General features: G+C 35.5%; 2 protein-coding genes across 3 annotated transcripts in view; both read right to left on the reverse strand.

Moving 5' to 3' along the window:
• Positions 1 to 454: 454 nt before the first annotated feature.
• On the reverse strand, positions 455 to 1,579 carry LOC126912912 (uncharacterized). The gene has a single exon (XM_050707332.1). The coding sequence runs from the start codon at positions 1,577 to 1,579 to the stop codon at positions 1,202 to 1,204; it is 378 nt and encodes a 125-aa protein (XP_050563289.1). The 3' UTR covers positions 455 to 1,201.
• Positions 455 to 19,740, reverse strand: part of LOC118276473 (trace amine-associated receptor 1) — a 75,945-nt gene continuing 56,659 nt past the window's right edge. For both annotated transcript variants that reach the window (XM_035594807.2, XM_035594808.2), the window contains 8 exons: positions 11,516 to 11,928; positions 11,024 to 11,149; positions 9,701 to 9,817; positions 6,092 to 6,231; positions 5,797 to 5,968; positions 4,105 to 4,233; positions 2,182 to 2,307; positions 455 to 2,101 (listed from right to left, as the gene is read on the reverse strand). In XM_035594807.2, the coding sequence (XP_035450700.1) occupies positions 1,628 to 2,101; positions 2,182 to 2,307; positions 4,105 to 4,233; positions 5,797 to 5,968; positions 6,092 to 6,231; positions 9,701 to 9,817; positions 11,024 to 11,149; positions 11,516 to 11,734 (1,503 nt within the window). In that variant the 5' untranslated portion in view covers positions 11,735 to 11,928 and the 3' untranslated portion in view covers positions 455 to 1,627. The remainder of the gene's footprint in view (positions 2,102 to 2,181; positions 2,308 to 4,104; positions 4,234 to 5,796; positions 5,969 to 6,091; positions 6,232 to 9,700; positions 9,818 to 11,023; positions 11,150 to 11,515; positions 11,929 to 19,740) is intronic.

Consider the following 19,740-nt stretch of genomic DNA (forward strand, 5'->3'; position numbering starts at 1 on the left):
TGGACATTGGTAACTTTGATTTCTGTTTTAAGTCTTCTTGTTGTATTTTGTCAATATCTGTCACATGTGCTTAGCTTAGATTGTTGTTTTTATGTTTCAAGGTCAACTGGGATGCGGTTCTGCGGACAGTGAGCAAGGGTAGCCCGCCCGACCAGAACCAGACCACCACTAATGGCGCCCAGTAGGGCCTCATGCCTGATCTGGAGCTGATTTTTTATTAATGACCATTCTACATACCCACCTACAACTCACACCATTCCCGTAATAAAATATATGCATTTTTGTTTCTGTTTTCTAGAAAGACGTAATTTTTATAGCTTCCTTTTATTTGCACGATCAAGGTCGTTTTTTATTACGGTATCTCCCAATTTTGTTGTTTTTGTGTAGCTACCGTCTATATGTGTTTCCGAACGTTTTGTTTTCTTTTAATTCTTTGATGAAATGAGACACAAAGTTATATAAACAATTTATTTCCTTTCCGTTTGCTGATTTAACATTTAAGTAGACATCAACAATGTTTTTAATCATTACTTTATTATGTATAGAAGAAAAGTATTGTGCGATCTGAATAACTTTAAGAATTTCCCTTCAAACAGTCTTATTATTATTTACATACAGAATAAATTCACATTGGGTATCTGTGAAATGTTCATACATGAAGTACAAAGAAATACAGTAGATAGTTCAACTAATTTATAAGATATTAAAATTAGAAATACACAAAATCTCTTTCATTATAATAGTTATGTATAATTGCATAATTCTCCAATTCGACTATTACAAAAAATACAAAACTTCTTTTACCTGCTTTGATACTAAAACTTTAACACTCTGTATCTATTCATACGTAGTATAAATATTTACTTAATACAGTATACTATCGTTCTGGGAAAATTATGTACACAAACATTCGTGCCTCTCAAAGAGGTAGATAGAGACACAATGTTCTACATCTAAAATCTTGGCACATTTGTTTTCAAAGTCCATTCACATTCACACCCTATAGAATCAATTACAGAAATCAGACCCGAAGCTACTGGTCCACATGTACTTAAAACTAATATTTCTCTTCTAAACCATCAAACAACTAAGGATGTCTTTTATCTGACAATATACACTTTTGCTTACAATAGTGTCTATGTTCCGGGGATAAATCCAAATGAACAACATTCACGGCTTTATCAAAGGTTACCCTCGGAAGTCATCGAGTCAACGTCACTTCAGTATCACTCGAGCTCCTGGAGCTCTCTTTGATGACATCTAGTTCCCTATTAGACACTGATGAATTACGAGAGAACTTATGAACACTATATTCACTTTTTTCATCATGAATGTCATGAGCACAACCGTTTCCATAGTCTTTGATTTCATCTGAATCGTCTTCCACTATGTCGTTCACTTCCACTTCTAATAAATTATCATTTTCTTTTAGTCCGTAAGCGTTAAAGCTTCTCTCGTGACTTAAACTGCGTATCCTATCGAGATTATGTTCTAAATGTTGCATGTCGTCGTCGACACCTGGCGAGTCATCGAACTTCCACTTAATATTCGAATTAAAATGTTCCACTCCGGGATACATACTTATACTATTACTTCTATGCCCGAAAACCGGACAGTTTCGGAACTCTCACAATTCCGGATGCCTACCATTACAAGTCTTGTTGAAGTTGCCCTCATCCAAGCTCAAGTTGGAACGAGAGCGACCACACTCCAAGCCAGGGCTTGGTCTAAATAGACACATGTCTGAGTTCTTCAATCTGCATTGACGTGAACAGGATTCAATTTGAAAGGCTGATCTGTCGAGCTGTCTGTAATCTGTGGGGCCATAGCCATCAAAGAATCTGGGGTCTTGTTTACAAGCACTACTTGAGCAGCCTTTGAAAGAGCCGGAACACCGAAGTGGATCTCGATGGCACGCTTTCTGTATAGCATGCAGTGAGGACGATGATACAGTACGTTCTAATATCTCGCCCCAATATTTTTCACCGAGTCCTTCAAATTCTCCTTTGGAGTGTAGTCCGTCTGATGTAACGGGAGAACCACAACATCCTGTTGTAGGTTTCTCGTAGCTTGGAAACGATTTTGATCTTCGGCAGCAAACCTGTGAATTAAAAGTCTCACTATAATTACAAGAACATTTAACAAAAATACTTCACACGTTATTGGACACTAAATACTCACATAATATTGTAGCAGTTCATGACTTATCCTCCTAAAGTGGCTGTTCAACAGCCAGTACAGAAAGGGATTCCAAAAACTATTACTCAAGGCCAACCACGTCACAATAAAATCCAAAGAAGGCGGAACCTGTTTGGGACAAAAAGATATTTTATTTATTTATTTATTTATACTTCATCACAAAAAAAACAGTGAATGGCGGACTTAATGCCTTAAGGCATTCTCTAACAGTCAACCATAGGGTAGTGCAGAGAAATGAAGCGGATTGATGCGAAGCCAAAACACAGGTACAAAAGAATAAATATAAGAATACAATATACAATATATACAATACATATACATATATAATACATATTATATACATAGGTATACATACACACAATACAATATATATCTACTGCTAAACGACTACATATACTGCATAAATAATAAAATACACATAATGAAGAAATAAGTTTCCTCAATTGTTTTGCGACTGCCAATCCTTAAATATATGCTCGCGGACTTTAAATTTAAAGGAACTGCGATTTTTTGCCACTCTGATCTCCTTGGGGAGCGCATTCCACAGAAGAACAGCTTGAATGAAAAAAGAAGAGTGAAGGAAGTCAGTGCGATGAGAGACACACTGGAGGTGTCGATTTTGAGACGAACGAAGAAATTTAGTGTGGTTAGCGCAAGAATATTGGAAATAAGAAGCAAGGTAATTAGGCGAAGAAGGAGAGTCAAGGTAAGAGAATAAAGTGGTTAATGCCCTCTGCTGCCTGCGCAAGCGTATGGGCAGCCACTTTAGTTGCAGTCTATGTGCAGAAACATGATCATATTTACGTAAGTTGAAAACGAATCGAATGCAGTTATTTAGAAGTCGGTCCAGTTTGTTGAGCAGATCTGCATTCAGGTCGTAGTAACAGACATCAGCGTAATCAATAATGGGGAAAATCAAGCTCTGCACCAGCTGTGCCTTTACGGAGGATGGAAGGAAATTCCTCAAACGATACAGCGCCCTCAATGACCCAGTAACTTTCTGGCAAACACTAGTAACCTGTGCACGCCAGCTCAATGTGCTATCAATAATTAAGCCCAAGTCCTTGACGTCCTGACTGAATGGGATAGTCACACCATTATAGGAGATGGGAGGCAGTGTCGCACCGTCAATCGATCTGAGGCTCCAAGAGCTTCCTATAATTATGGCTTGGCACTTGTTTGGATTGACAGCTATGCCGAACCTGTTTGACCAACTTCGAACAGCTGCCAAGTCACCATTAAGCCTGCTGATAGCATCAGGTAGCTCGTCCACCCCAGATTGACGGTACAACTGCAAGTCTATATTATTACAAGATATTATTAGTTTTATCAAAATACAAGGATTAGCGAATTGGGACCATGTATTTATTTACTTTCAAAGTAAACAAAACAAAATAGTACCAAATAAGAGCGCAATTGCACTGTTTATCCTCGTAATCACCGAAAGGCTTTCATTATTATTCAGTTGAGAAAGTAAGATTTCGATTCAGAAGCCCTTTCCCTTGGTTTAGAAAAAAAAAACCAAGACACTGTTTAGTAATTGCCACGTTTAGAAAAGAATTGTGTTAGACCCTTTGCCATTTGTACAGAAATTTATGTTGGGACGACGTTTTTCGAGTGGTGGTAACAACATAACATAGCGTCACGCATTTTATTTCTCGAAGAGGACGATACAATTGGACCGATTACTTACAGAACGTAATTTCCTCTATACGATATTGGGAAAACTATTTTACACCATACTATATTACAACGAAAAGCCCAACACTAGTACCTAAAGATTCAAATTGAGTGCCAGGATTACTTAGTACTAACCACTCAAACAAAAAAGGCATTGATAACGACACATGAAATACTCATGAATCAAAATTTCAAAACAATAGATAACAAAGCTAAAATCCATACCTTGCAGCCGGTACAGGCCGCAACCACTTCCTGTATAGTAGCTGGAGTGACCATAACGATGAAACCTAATGACATTGCTGCCATCGTTCGTGATGTGCTCACGCTGTGCGGTCTCACTGGCGCTTGAATCTGTGATGGAGTAATAAAAGCATCATCATTTGTGTTTAAAATTACGAGATGGGATGAGATTGGACGAGGACACAGCTATACGGATACTTAAGTTGATAAAGTAGTTTCAGCTCATGTTTATAATACAACATAAGAGGCTGAGATGACTCTTTATGTCTTGTAAATAAGGTGCCAATTTAAATGTAGCAATTTAATTCTGAAAACGTCAAAATAGAAAAGCAATTTGATCCAAGTAATTGAACTCAAAACTATCACTGAAACAACGTCAATTTCAGTTCATTTACAATAAAATTATCTCAAGTAAAACGTCAAGAATGTTCTCGAAATCTTTCCATTAACAATCTTCCTTCACTTCAAAGGATACTAGTCCAATCAATCTAACGATTTATAAAACAGAGTCGTAATTCTAGAACTTAATGCTTATTGTTGTGGATTTAATACAAGCTAAGGAACACGGCACTTTAATCAATGAAACGGGGGAGTCAGTTGTACTAAAAATAGAGAACAATATATCATAATTGAAGTGCCTAAGCACATTGGTAACGAAGTTTTGAAAAAAAGATTCTGAGACGGCGCACACAAGATAATATTATTCCGTTTGATACAATTACTTTGTGAGCGAAATTTTATTTATCATTTTGATTTATGAAAGTAACTTTATCTGTATAATGAATGCTTATTGTATTTTATACGAGAATTACATCTAAGGTAGAAGATATACGGGGGTAGGCAAAACAAGTTAAACTCGTAAATTATGAATATGCGCTACGTGACCTTTTTAAAGAAACAAATATTTTTGTGTAATCGTTGCGGACTTTGTTTGTAATAAAATTTGCATGGATAATATTGGAAGTTAAGTGATTGGGGTTTGGATACCCTAAAGTTATTTTGATAAATTGCAAAAACCTTCTAATGATATACCTAATGGTTATCATAATTTATTTTTAGGACAATAACATGATAACTTAGTGTTTTATTAGTCTAAAACTTCTGTAAAATGTCACTATGTATGAAAAGCTAATAACTTAATGGGTCCTATAAATGTTTGCGTCTATTATTAGACGTCGACTTCATAGTCAGCTTTAGTTCATAGTTACAAGGTCCTTGTAACTTTACCTACATTATGTTACTGGAAAATACATGCTCGTGGTTTAACATAGTATCTATACAAAAGGTGGGTTATTTAACATAGACATGTATACGTTTGTCCTCTATCTCTATATTTTTCATTTAAATAGGTACATAGTTATTTAGTATATTTTTAAGTTTTAAATAATGTGTTAGTTAATATATTGTACGTACTTATTTGACAATAAACCAAAACATGTTAATAGGTACATTGTAGTAATTTTTAAATATGGAAATAATTATAATTTAATTTAATTATATTTTAATTTTAATATGGTATGGTAGACAAACAAATCCACTTTAAAATCGAAATTCTAATCTTGTGTTCAGCAATTTCTCACGTAACCAATCAACCAAACACAAGCCATATTATTAATAGTAATAAGTGTCATAATTCTACACACTTTATTTATTATTCTCAAGGTCATCGCTTACCACAACTTCATGTTCGCCATGTGATGTCTTCGCGCAAGGCACAGGTACTCCATTAGGCCTTAAAGGTTCGGGATCACATTTCCCTCTGGTTTTGCTGACGTGGAACCCTGACCCATAGCAGTACATCAGAGCCATCGTCGTCGGGAAGTAGTAGGCACAGCATGATAAAATCCTTGTAGAGATAGAAAATATTAAAATATACTTTATTATGAACTACATAGTACAGATTATAGAACAGCAAATACTCCTAAGAAACTGGTTCAAAAGTAAAGTCAAGAATTTTCGTTTCACCTACCTAAAAGCCACTCTGCTATGAAAAACATCACAAGCCATAAGTCCAGTTGAGTTGAAGTAATACCCAGATCGTGGTAGCACCATGATCGCGAATAGTGATACTGATAGTATCCACGTTATACTGATAACTAAGACGCAACCCTGTGAACAAAGACAAAAGCTTCAGGCTTTATATGATACTCCTTCCTGTCCGAAGAGTTTGGGAGAAAACCAGATAGTTCGTATGTATATTGATTATGGAGAAATGTAACATATACTTATATATAATTTAATGAAATGTGGTTGATAACCACATATAGTTAAACTACAAGCGCGATTACATTATAGACTGTATGATATTTTAATACAGAATGATTTTATTTTTTGACGTCATAAATGAACATTCTGACTGACACACTGGCAACTGAATGCCGTATAACGCGTGTTGCGGGTTACATACCCCTATGGAGCAGCACTTTGTGTGATCCAAAAATTGTTGTTTCGGCTCTGGGAGTCATGTGATTGTAAAATTTTATGTTTCTTAAACGCACCCAAGATACAGGAGAATATCCTAGTGTGGGGCAGACATAAAAAAAGTTAAAAAACTGGTAACATTATTGACTTTGTAATTACGAGCCAAACTCCAAAAAAATCAGAAGCCATAATATAAATAGCTTTTATAACTGTCACATGTTTAATTTCCGTTTCATCATATTCATTGCCAAAATGTCCTAGTCCTTCTAATAAATTATACTTGAATATATTGTCACAGTCTAGTGAGTTGAGCTCTAGGAGTTAAATTATACTCTAACGTTATGAATAATAAGTCCCTTAATAGCTTGGACACTGGATAAGGTCAGTAATATTAAATGTCCGTAATAATGTCTAAACTAAGGTTATGACACATCGTCCTGGAACAAATTATATTTATTATAGTATACGAAGTGACTTTGAACAAGTTTTAACAATAGGTATTACTCGTATTAGATATCGGATGCCCGCTACAAAAGTCAATAGGTTTATAGGTAGCTAGGACCATTGCTATGTTTGAATCAGACAGATGTTTTAATTTTTTTATCCTTTACTCTTACGAAAATTCGGAGCTACTACTACTACTAGCGGGTTTACCGGGGTTCCGGCCCGAAAAGCAGAAGTAGGAACGAGTGGTTTTTAGTCAGCAAAAGTCTGACACTCCCTCTCGTCTCGAAGTCATTGAATGATTTACCCCCTTAAAAAATATTTTTACGAAAAAGAAGAATGATAAAGTACCGTACTAGACATTACATTTGTAGTTTTTATATTTTTGTTACATCCACATTGGACTAACACTAAACTATACAAATCTCTACCATACAGACAAACTTAGTTGCTTGGAACAAAATCAAACAAAAAAATTTAAATCCAAAGATTTTTTGAGGAGCCATTTTTTGTGTTGGATTTACAGTGTCATTTAGAGATATATCCTGTAAAATTCCCTCTGGCACAGCGTATGTTACATGTGTACAAAGTAAAAAAAGGGATTCCCTTGTGGCAGTCATCGTGGGTCTACTAAAAATAGATTCGACTCTCATAGATGCTTATTGAATGTATGTACCTATAGTCCAGTCAAATAAGGTTAAATTAGGTAAGAATCTCGGAATGCAAGATACCCAGCTGTAATTTTGTATATACTTGTATATTGACCCCCTAAAACTTGTCTCAAAACCTACATATGGTAGGGTGTAAGCAACTTTTAAACTTCAGTTTCAAATGTCCCAAAAATCGTTTTTTTGGAAATATCTCATTTCCTATGGGTTTTTGGTATTTGCATTCAATACCAATATTGTAGAATACAAAATTCTATACAACTTTTGTGTAAACTTTTTTTTATACGGTGAACCGTTTTCGAGATAGAGGGAGGAGAGCGCGCGGTCACTGCATCTCTTCAAAAAAATTTTTTTTCGTCTAACCTATCCGTGATGGTTGTCTATGGATAGGACATTAAAAAATACGTCATGGTTCCTAAAACCATTTTTCGTCAAAATCAATCGTTTGAAAGATAGACGCTTCCAAAGTGGAAAAATGAGGTCTATAGAATGTGTCCTGCCCTCTAACTTTTAAAATAAGTGAGTAAGAAAACTAAAAAAAATATATGCTATAGATTTTAATGGAAACTTTCAACGAAAATTGGTTTGAACGAGATATCATAATTAGTTTTTGAGAATTGATACATTTTTTAAAAAACACACTTAGTTAGACCTTAAAATTTAATAGTTGCTTACACCCTACCATATGTAGGTTTTGAGACAAGTTTTAGGGGGTCAATATACAAGTATATACAAAATTACAGCTGGGTATCTCGAATTCCGAGGTGAAATCCTAAATTGACTGGACTACTATTGAATAAAAAACGATAACAAGTAAATAAATGACGTCACATTTGGTCTTCTTAAAATAAAGGAAAATGAGGTTCTTTACTTATAGTTTTGTCACAATATCCGATTGATAGTAAAAAGAAAAACCAAATTTCATCAAAATTGTTCAGTACTTTCAGCGTGATTAAGGGACTAACTTCCAAACAAACAAACTTTCACATATTTTATAATATTAATGCGATATTGTGACTAGAACTTATACCGAGTACCGAGCAGAATTTTGGGTCTCCTAGTACTGAATTCTGTCATATCCTATCCTACGTATCGTAGACCGCGGGAACAAACAATTTGTTACAGACCTACGAAGTCTAATGGTTAATCATCTGTGACTTAAGAAACAAAACATTTATTTTATAGAGAGTTCTATATGTACCGACTAACAAGGAAATGAAACACCGATTTAAAACCTATATTCTAAGTAAATCTCAGTTACATTACACAAAACATCTTGCATGGGAGCTCGGTAGAGTTAATTTAAACATGTTCTCGTATTCAACGACCCTTTGCATCTAACAAAGTTTACTTCCGATAAAGTAACACTAATCCCCTCAAAGAAAGATACACGAAGGTAGAAACTTCACTTACAAACAAGTTTCCAATGGAACTCGAGCAGTAGGAAGACATTAGATATTTAGATGATAAACTTGTTTACGTTGGCTAATGTTGTGTTTTGGGAACAAATCTATGTTTGATACTAAGATTGGTGTTTAAATAGGTATTTGAAACGTTTGATTTAGTCATTAAACTTTTTAGCTTTGGAATACTAACTCAATTATTATATTTTATTTCTTTAAACGTTGTCCAACATTTTTTCCTGTGTCATTGGTGTTTTTACATGGCATTTACATGCACATGACACCCAGACCCGAAATAACAATTTAGTAGATCACACAAAGAGTTGCTCCTTGCGGCATTCGAGCCCTCTACACGTTGCACGGCAGCCAGTTGCCCAGCTACCGCGCCAACCGTGCAGTCATTATTCGACGAAGTTTGTTTGTTGTTTTAACACCGAATCAATAATAACATGGCATACAGATTTGAAAAAGAAAATAACGCTCTTGAAATTAACCCCAATACTCGTCAAACAAATTCAATGTAAAACAAAATTGGAAAACGATTTCTTTGAAGTCAGTTAGCCAATAACTGTAGTTAGAAGCAACATACGTGTGGTCAATACGATATAGAAAAGAAGCATAACAACATGTCCGCCCACTCACCTTTTTACTTGAATGTTTGTGATAGGTGTCCGGATGCAACAAGTACAAATATCTGTCGATAGCCATGCAGACCAGAATAACCGCACTCTGTTGACTCACAGCCCCTCGCAATAAAGCCTGAAATAAAGAAAATAGTTTCATTCGAAGAATCAGCACCGCAAAAACTAACATTGCTTCGTGGAAAAATATTTCTGTATTCATATTTATCATGGATACGTTTTTCTTTGAAATCTAATTTGATGCTTGTGTATTGTGTTGCGACATTTAATTAATCGCCAAGAAAATCCTAAAAATAACCAAAAACAAAACCATATTTATGTCCAATTTGTACAAAATATATCTTAATTTATAAATTAATTTTATTCGATGTAGCTTACAACACGTTGCCTATATAGAATTTAATCTGTACCACAGGCATTACGGAATTGGTAATATTCTAAGAGAGCTGACATCACAAGAACAACAATGAAATGTCAAAGTTTCGGTAACCATTTTTTCTTTCATACCCTTTAAGCAACATCAAAGATAAGGAATTCTTGGTATCTATGTAAATAGCCTTGATGTTAGTATCAAAAGAGCCACTTCGTAAAAGGAATAACAAGTCAGCAAGCGTCTGGAGCCAGTTACAAAGCTGAAACTCCAACCTAACTTTGTGCTCGGTCACTATAAACCATTAGCTGATACCGCATTATGTGCTTTCATAGAAGTTTTAGCAAATTTTATTGTTCACGGATCGCCGCTTCTCTGGTACGTCAACAATTACCCTTTTATAAAGTTGCTCCTTTAACTACGAACAGCCTTCAAACTGATTTCTTTAGTAAATGTTGAGAACAATTTTTGGGCTAGAATATTTTTAAATAAAATTCATCTTCCCAAATTATCATCAAAAATCAGCTGAGTTACGCAATTTTTTCCTTGACATCCGATTACCATTTAACTTTGCTTTGCCAATTGCAAACTTTTTTCCTTCGAGGCAACTTTACTCATTTTCTCTTCATCTCTTGTTTAAACAAAGTTTTGCGAGGACCTCGTAACTCCGCCTAGCTCTAACTAAATTAAGTAACTCTCCTGAAATTTTGATGGCAAACTAATTTTAATGTACTCATTTTATTTCTGTCTACTATGTAAGTTTCGTTGCAAGTTCAATATTTACCAAGTACTTTAGGCGTAAAGTTAGTTTGCCACACTTTAAGTGTAATATGAATTATGTAACGTGATCTACTGCTCTTGGTGCAAGTGAGCTATAAATTGCAGTATGTTATCCGATCAATATTTTAGTTGAAACAAAATCAAAGGAATTGATTGATAACGTTCGTGACTAACCTGTATTTGGCAGAATATCTCCCCGTATGGCCAGCACTTGTACAAAGCTGGGAGCAGGGCGACAGGAGCTATCAAGATTCCCGTGAATAAATCGTTCAGTGCGAGCGAGGTCAGTAAGTATCTTGGCTGTAAAATATGGCATCACATAAATTATTTTCGTTGAGAACTATCATTGTGAATTAATGACCAAGAAAGATGTCTTATGACGCCAAATAACTTAGGTAGAACCTAGTAATATTCAACCATTATTCAGCTGCCTAACAATGTTATTATCTGACAAGCAATTAGTCAGACACAACCAAGGTTTTATTATAATTGGCGGTTTGAAAATTGAGAGAAATCTTCACTGAAATGAGGTAAATTTCAAATTTAACAATGGGCATTCATTACGAGTGGTGACTACTAAAGAACGCTAACGACATTAATTGTCTTGAACATTAAAAAATCTTCAAATTATGAAATAGGCAGAAGACAATTACTGTACATACATACCTGATTGTCAATATACTTGATGTACCTCCTGTTATTTAACACGCAGATGAGAACCAAGTTTCCAAAAACAATAGACATAGAAAGAGCGAATATGAAAAATGCTTTTAATATGTCAGCTGGTGCTGGAAATGTAGAGGGCCAACCCTTGCCGTTTAGCCAACAGGAGCTGTTCGACAAAGATGGCGCTACGAGTAGTGCGCCTTTGGTCGAGTCAAACATAGTCGGCGCCTGAAGGCAGCGCAAGCTTCTCTTAAATAAGGCATTTAGATCATCTGATGTACACTGTATTCAGACTTTCTTGGTTTTTGTTATCAAACATAATACAACACACTTAGAACTCGCATCAACATCATCATAAATTGGCAACTGCAACTCGATTTTCTTCTAATACTCTTCTTATCTTCATGTTTAATCTGGAACAATAGAAATTCAAATTAAGTTCCTGTTTTATCTTAAGCTAAAAATAACCAGTCTTGTTGTATTTGCGTCCTTCCTGTAAACAACATTAAGTCCCAAATTAATTGATTGAATCGTTTCTAGGAAACAGAATCAATTATCCCAAACACTTACTTTTGTAGCTGGTAAATATCTAGTTTATGTAAATTTCGTCATCCCAAAAAACGGTTGTTTTTCTTAATCAGACTTTTGACGTCGAATAATACTAGGAGTAAATTGTGAAGCACTCCCAAGACTAAATCCCTAGTGTCGCACGTTGTTACTTTAAAACATTTTATGATAGCAAGAAATTCTTCGCAGTACTTTTAAGGAAGGAAAAATAAAAGATCATATATAGAGCGTGCGTGACAAGACGCGTCTTTGGAATCTTTTCCTTGAGATATATTTTTCCAATCGGAACTTTTCCTCAGATTGTTGGCTAGAGCTTTGTCAATTTCCTGTAGGAAATAGAGTCTTGTGTCAAGCGTAATACGATACTATACATATATTTTTATTCAAGTTAATTAAATATAAGAATTTTTGAGGTTGTAAAATAATTCAAAAATTGTAACAAAATATATAAGGTCAATGAACGCCCAAAAACTCTTTCGTAACATTTACAAAGTTACAAAAGTTGTCACAAAGCACATTTTATCATTAATCAAAGATTGATCAATAAGACTAAAACAAGAAACATAGCTCATAAACAACTTCGTAATCTCAATGCTGTCCAAACTGTATACGAAGTTGTAGACACCCTTATATCAATAAAGGAAAAAGGGATCCAGAAGCGAAATTTTACTGGCGTCCATAAATTTGTTTTTGTTCAAGAGATATATTAGGAAGTTAATGCTAAGTAGATTGATCCATCTGACGGAGAAACGGAACGCGTCCATAAAATAGTGAGTACTTCTTTTTGTATCAACAACACATCGGTTCGTGAAGAACTTTTGTTACACCAACCTTTTTAAGACTAACAGGATCAATTTGGAAGGTCAATGGCGAGAGTGTTAAGCTACAAGGAAAATTGATCCTTGTAACGGTTAAGAAAATATATTTAAAACGTACCATTTTCAAAGTACTTGAAGGTACAAAATGTGTTGCAAATTGCAAGTTTTGTGTTCCCTTCTAATTTAGAATTGAATAAACATTTCGTTACACATAATCGAGAAGATTTAGAACTAATTATTGTTTTTTATTATCACAAACAAACATCTTAATAGCCGAAATTGAAGTCTGGACTCGACAAGTTTATTACTACTCGAGAGCCAACACTGTAAATACAGGGAGCTTCACATCTAGTGCCAAAGGACCAAAACATAATAAAAAACCTTCATTAAGAAGACTGAGAAGGTCGCAAGGTTCAAAATGTTTTCTCGTAAAAACAGCTTTCGTATGAAATCTAGAATGTTTGAGGTTGTTTTTAAACAATTGAAAAGAAACCTAAAAGATTTAAGTGGTAACTTGTTTGTAGGTTGACATAAAATGCTTATGTGATTCACCTTACGTTTTTCTATCACCATTATCGACGTCTATTGATTCTACTGTTATAGGACTTGAAGACTTTGGGGCCACTTTAGGTCAATTCATGAATATTAAAAAAAAGAAAAAGCTATTTCTTGATTTACTTACATTTACCATTTACCTTCAGACTCAAAGATACTACTATAGCTTTTTTAAATAAATATCTTATTAATAATATCTTCAGGGTCACTCATTGCTCGCGGTTCTCAAAGTCCAAAGTGGGGACACGACTTTATCTAAGATCAAAGAAACTGGGTCTCGAGTTTTGAATGTCGCGTGTTGGTCTGACGTAAATACGTACTTCGCTATACTCATTAGAGTGTATCAGTAAAAGCTCTTTACATAACGAGATACCTTAGAAGTGATGTGGTTTTAATAATTATAATTATTTAGACGTCTTATGTGTGGTATAGTATATTAGTGCTTCGCCTCCGTCACCGAAATTATATCGATAGTAAGCTGATAGTGTGGAAGCGTAAATGCCTAATAACATAGTCATGTTCATATATAGACTAAGTGCCGTACTCAGAGACATTTAATGATTATTAGACATTTAAATTACACCTTAGTAACGATTTTATTTTGAAAACAATAGCTAAAGACTGCGTTAAGTAACCATCAAAAGACTGGGTACGGTGGTTAGTCTTTAATTGCAAAAAGAAGTGAATGCAAGTGCACATGATAGGATTTCATAAACCAGGATGTTATGAGTTAGAATCTAACGAGACTAATAAGTGTATTGCTATACATGGAACATCAACCTGACTCTATCTGATCATTCATATTTTAAAATAAGAGTAATAACAAATATTAACTCTTTCATGTAACTTTAAAACAATCAGGCATCTCTTTATCCGGAGCTGCAAACTACCAAGCGGGTTTGCCGGGGTTCCGGCTCAAAGAGCAAAAGTGAGGGTGATTTTTAGTCAGTAAGAGTCTGACTCTCCCTCTCGCTAAGTCCACGATGAGAGGAGTCATTGGATGATTTTCCATCCTTAAAAAAGGCATTTCTTTTTAAGTAAAAAATATGGATATAATGTATAGTGGACAATTCTAATTTTATAATACACAAGATGACTTCAACGTGTTGCAAAGATGCTTGGAGCACTGCGGGCGTCCACTTACTTTTAGTAGCAGCGTTTTATTACTCACGGAAGAGTTGGGGTCGTGGATTATAATACTGGTTTTTTTTTTTTTTTTTTTTTTTTATGGGACATGCCGGTAATCGAGCAGACGTATTACCTGATGGTAAGCAATCGCCGCCGCCCATGGACACTTGAAACACCAGAGGCTTTACAAGTGCGTTACTGGCTTTTTGGGAGTTAGGAATTTAAGGGTTGTTGTTCGGGAATGGGGATGGGGAAGATTGGGAAGGGGGGAATTGGGCCTCCGGTAACCTCACTCACACAACGAAACACAACGCAAGCGTTGTTTCACGTCGGTTTTCTGTGAGGCCGTGGTATTACTCCGGTCGAGCCGGCCCATTCGTGCCGAAACATGGCTCTCCCACACTTAATAGATAATAAATAAAGAATACTGGTTTTATGATATAGAAAGAATATACTCACATGTTTCGTTGTTTTTCGCTGTGATAAAGTCTCTGGACTTTTAACACTAATGAAAAATGAGAATATTCAAACAAAACATCACATTCTAAGAAAAAAATAATTACACATTCTATGTAAAAAATAATTATATGGTTGTTATTGTACTGTATTAAAAACTTTGATTGTAGATTTTTAAGCCTGATTCTTTTAGTAAGATCAGTACGGTCGGTCCGGCCGTCGCGCAACGTATTCGAAATCCACAAGGAGTAACTCTTAGTGTGATCCACAAATCGTTGATTCTGGTCTGGGTATCAAGTGTATGTGAACTTGTCTGCTAGTAAACGCCCACGACGAAAGAGAAAAAATCACAGAGTGCGGCAACATTAAAAAAAAAACTGTTTCTTATTCCAATTACTAGCTGTGCCCGCGACTTCGTCCGCGTGGAATAGTTATTTTAGGCATTATATTTATTTTTGTAAACAACTTTCTCAGCTTCATAAATTATAGCTACCCACGGTTAATTTGTGCATTGAAAATTCGTGATAGCACTGCATTATGATTATAAGGAACAATCCACACTCATTTCTATACTATATGTGTTTCCACTGTTTTCCGGAAACCTGCGCCTATAGGTTGGGTAACCGCCACCCAGGTTTGTGTTTCAGAAATAAAATTCCTAGGGTACTTTTTAGATGGGCTCGCTACATGCGCGTTATAGCAGTGGTAAGTCCCCTCTTTGAAGAGTGGCTTGAGAGGCGTCACGGCGTCCTCACCTACCGCCTGACGCAGGTAGGTACCGGACACGGAAGTTTCGGTTGGTACCTGTTTCGAATTCGGCGGGAGGAAACACCCGGACGTTTCTTCTGGGTGTCGTCATTGTGAGGACCGCCCAGAAGATATGGTGGAGCATACAGTGGCGGTGTGCATTGCATGTGCTGAGCCGCCATGTCCTCAGGGATGTGAATGGCGACGGTAACCTCTCACGTCCGGCTCTAGTTCAGGCCAAGGTGCGGAGCGAAAGGGGAAAGGGACGCCGTCTCCCCCTTCTGCGAAGCAGTCATCCTAGCTAAGGAGGAGGCGGAGCGCGTGAGGGAACGATCCTCATCACGCCCCAGCCGCCGCAGAAGACACTCCGGGCGTCGAGGATTTCGTGACGATCCCCGGCCACCGTAAGCGCGGGTCTGCGGACGGCTAGTAAGAGTAGCTCGTCGCCCGATCAAAACCAGACCCGTGCGTACCGTGCGTCGCGTTCTGTGCGCGCCTCAAAGAGCCAGGCCACTACAGATGGGACCCAATAGGGCTGATGCCCGATCCGGTGCTGCAGACAACGTAAAAGATTACCGGGGCCCCGGCTCAAATCAGAACGGGGTGATTTTTACACTCCTTCTCGCTTCACCCTAGTCAGGAGTAGCCAACGGATGATTTTCCCTCCTCAAAAAAAAAAGAAAGAGTACGTTCTAGAACAAATGTTTTCTTCCATACATGGTGACGCAAGGTTATGAAATCCTTAAGGACCATATTTTTATACCTTATCATATTTTTATGACAATAAATTGAAGAATTGGATTTTTTTGTTTGTCAAATGTTTCAGCCGATATTATTGCACTATACGTAGAATCTGGTTATACTTTGTTAGACAGCCACAATAAAATGTGGGCGTATGGTAAACCGCTTTTTTGCCATTCTACGCTGTAAACAAACGCTTTCGATGGTCAAAAAATGTTTTACTTCGTTAGTAAGACTATAATTTTTTTGAGTATAGTTACACCAGGCTCCGCGTCGTTCGCAAACAATGCCTCTCTTCCTGGCAGCGTCATGTTTCGCACATCAGGCGGCGCGGGTGAATTTTATATCGGAGTTATTTTAAAATTGTAATATCTTCTAAGATGTTTATTGAAGTTTAGTGATGTCAAAGACAATTTTGTTCACAATTAAATACTCTTAATGAACAACACATTTATTTCGATAAAGATTAATATTTTTTCGTTAATACAACTCTTAACAAATAATGCATTAATTTCGACCCAGTTTGATTACCATAAAAACGATTCTAGTAAGTTATTCCTAAAAGATAGACATATACTGTCGCGGACTTTTTTTAGATCATTTTAAGAGGAATAATTCTTTCATACATATAATTTTCGTATCTTGAACCATTTTCGCAGCGCACGCAACGGAAGCCCTCAAGAATTAATAATTTCCCCCGTTTTGTCCACATTTTCCTTTATTTCTTCGCTCCTAATAGTTATAGCGTAATGTTTTATAGCCTATAGCCTTCCTCGATAAATGGACTATCCAACACAAAAAGAATTATTCAAATCGGATCAGTAGTTCCGGAGATTAGCGCGTTCAAACAAACAAACAAACAAACTCTTCAGCTTTATAATATTAGTATAGATTAAATAGTTTAACCAAAAAACCAGGAAAACCCAACAAATAAACTTATTAATTGACAAATACAACGAAACCAATTTAGAAGATACGAAACAGCAGGACCACTACAGACAAATAATCATACGACTGATAATACACTTTTTCTACGATAGTACCGAAGCGCTCGGCCGATACCCAACCAAATGAATGTAACGAAACCATAACGCGATCTATTTCGATTCGAAATCGAAAGACAACTTGGATTATTTATTTATACTCCGTTCCGGCATTTTCTTTGTACTAAAAGTTTAATTATATTGATATTATTTTTTTCATACCTTTTTACTATTTATTTACTTTTTTTCGATGAATTAAAACAATAACATGAACCGAAGTCGTGTAACGATCGACATAGAATTATCTATACTCCGTTAGAGCATTTTCTTTGTACTAAATGTTTTATTATATTGATATTATTTTTTTCATACCTTTTTACTATTTATTTACTTTTTTCGATGAATTAAAACAATAACATGAACCGAAGTCGTGTAACGATCGACATAGAATTATTTATAAATAATTTATTTCTTATTTTTATTTTTTGATTTTTGAAATAAAAATATAGCTATGTCCTTTCTAAGGTTCTAAACTATATCTGTACCAAATTTCAACCAAATCCGTCAAATAGTTGCGGAGATTAATGGTATAAGCATAGAATGTTCGACGTGATTCTTTAATTTGACATAACTTTTTTATTTATGAACCGATTGACATGAAACAAACACTAAATGTAAATTTAAGCATCCCACAATATATTCGTGAAAACCGCATCCAACTCGGATCAGCCGTTTCTGAGATTAGCGCGCACAGACGAACAGACAAACAGACAAACAGACAAACAGACAAAAAAAAAGTTAATTACATTTTTGGGTTCGACATCGACATAACAATAACCCCTGCTATTTTTTTTATTTTTATTTTCAATGTACAGACAGCACTTTTCTACGATTTTATTATATGTAATATAGATTTTTTTAAAGTTTTTTTTTTATTTGGTTATTAACTCTTAATAATTATTGGTCTATTCTGGTCGTATTTATCCTTGCTGCTATGAAACCACCACCTACTTATAAATTACTGAAATCATCTTAAAACTTGTAATAATTACTACACTTATATAATATTTCACGAATAAATTCTGCACAAAAACAATAAAAGCCGCCAAAATAAGTTCCATTATATTGTTGCGATAATATCCCCGCTTCGGGCAAACTTAATGCCACATTTGGCGACAACGTGTCTGGCCCCAACGGTGACCTTTGTTTTGGTTTTCATATTTTTATTGGGAACGAGGCTTGAATAAAAATTGTATACTTTTTTATTAGTTCTTCAAGTGTATCTTGAGGAAATTCTGTACAAGTGAAGACGTGTTGAGGTTTTTTATTTTGCGATTAATTTATCTATTGGTGCTTGCGATCGATCGGATGCAATATGGACGAATTAATTTTGTTCAATGATATTATTGTTTCTTACATACATGTATGTATGTACATACATGACCTCACGCCTGTCTCCCACGGGGGCAGACTGAGACAATATTATTTCTGCTATGCAATTATAATTATTACCTTTGTTGTGGAATCCTAGCAAAAATTAGATTAAGAATATATAACAGTAAAACAAACCAATGATAACCAGGGATAAATAACTGTGCAGCATATAAATAAAAGCAAAAATTCAATTAAGTGCCTAATCAAAATCTCGTACTCGTGAAAACATTGCCAAGAGTTTAAAATATCCTTGTAAAACTGTAAAATATGTTTCAATAGTTCTAACAAAATCCAATCAAATGCATATTTCAACATGACCTAGCAGAAATGTGTCAAAATATCCGCGTTTGAAAGGGACATTTTCCTATCTAAAACTATTTTTAAAATCTGCACTCAGTCATGCGTTATTTCAAGCTTAACTTCCATCATAGAATGTTCCGGCTATCAAATGGCCGGGATCCCTGCACGATCTTTTGCTGACACAGTTACTGCATGCGCCAATTCAACTCAGTCCATTTTATATCATGCAGATTTTTTAATATTTTTATAATATAAATCTTCTTTTCTATGAAATGTTATTAATGGATGTATGTCTATTCTGTTTACATTACTTATTTATTTACTATGACAAAAGTCAATGTCAAGTCAAATGTTCTTAGTTTAGTACCTTTATTAAATAATAGATGACACTGTGCCGTGACGTCATATTGTACATCGCGGTGTTAAGATTCTCCGTCAATATATGACCTGAGCAGTGTTTTATGCAATAAATTGTCTTACTCTGGACACGATTGTT

The sequence above is a fragment of the Spodoptera frugiperda genome, chromosome 31 (assembly GCF_023101765.2).
Source record: "Spodoptera frugiperda isolate SF20-4 chromosome 31, AGI-APGP_CSIRO_Sfru_2.0, whole genome shotgun sequence".
In the NCBI taxonomy this organism is placed as follows: Eukaryota; Metazoa; Arthropoda; class Insecta; order Lepidoptera; family Noctuidae; genus Spodoptera; species Spodoptera frugiperda.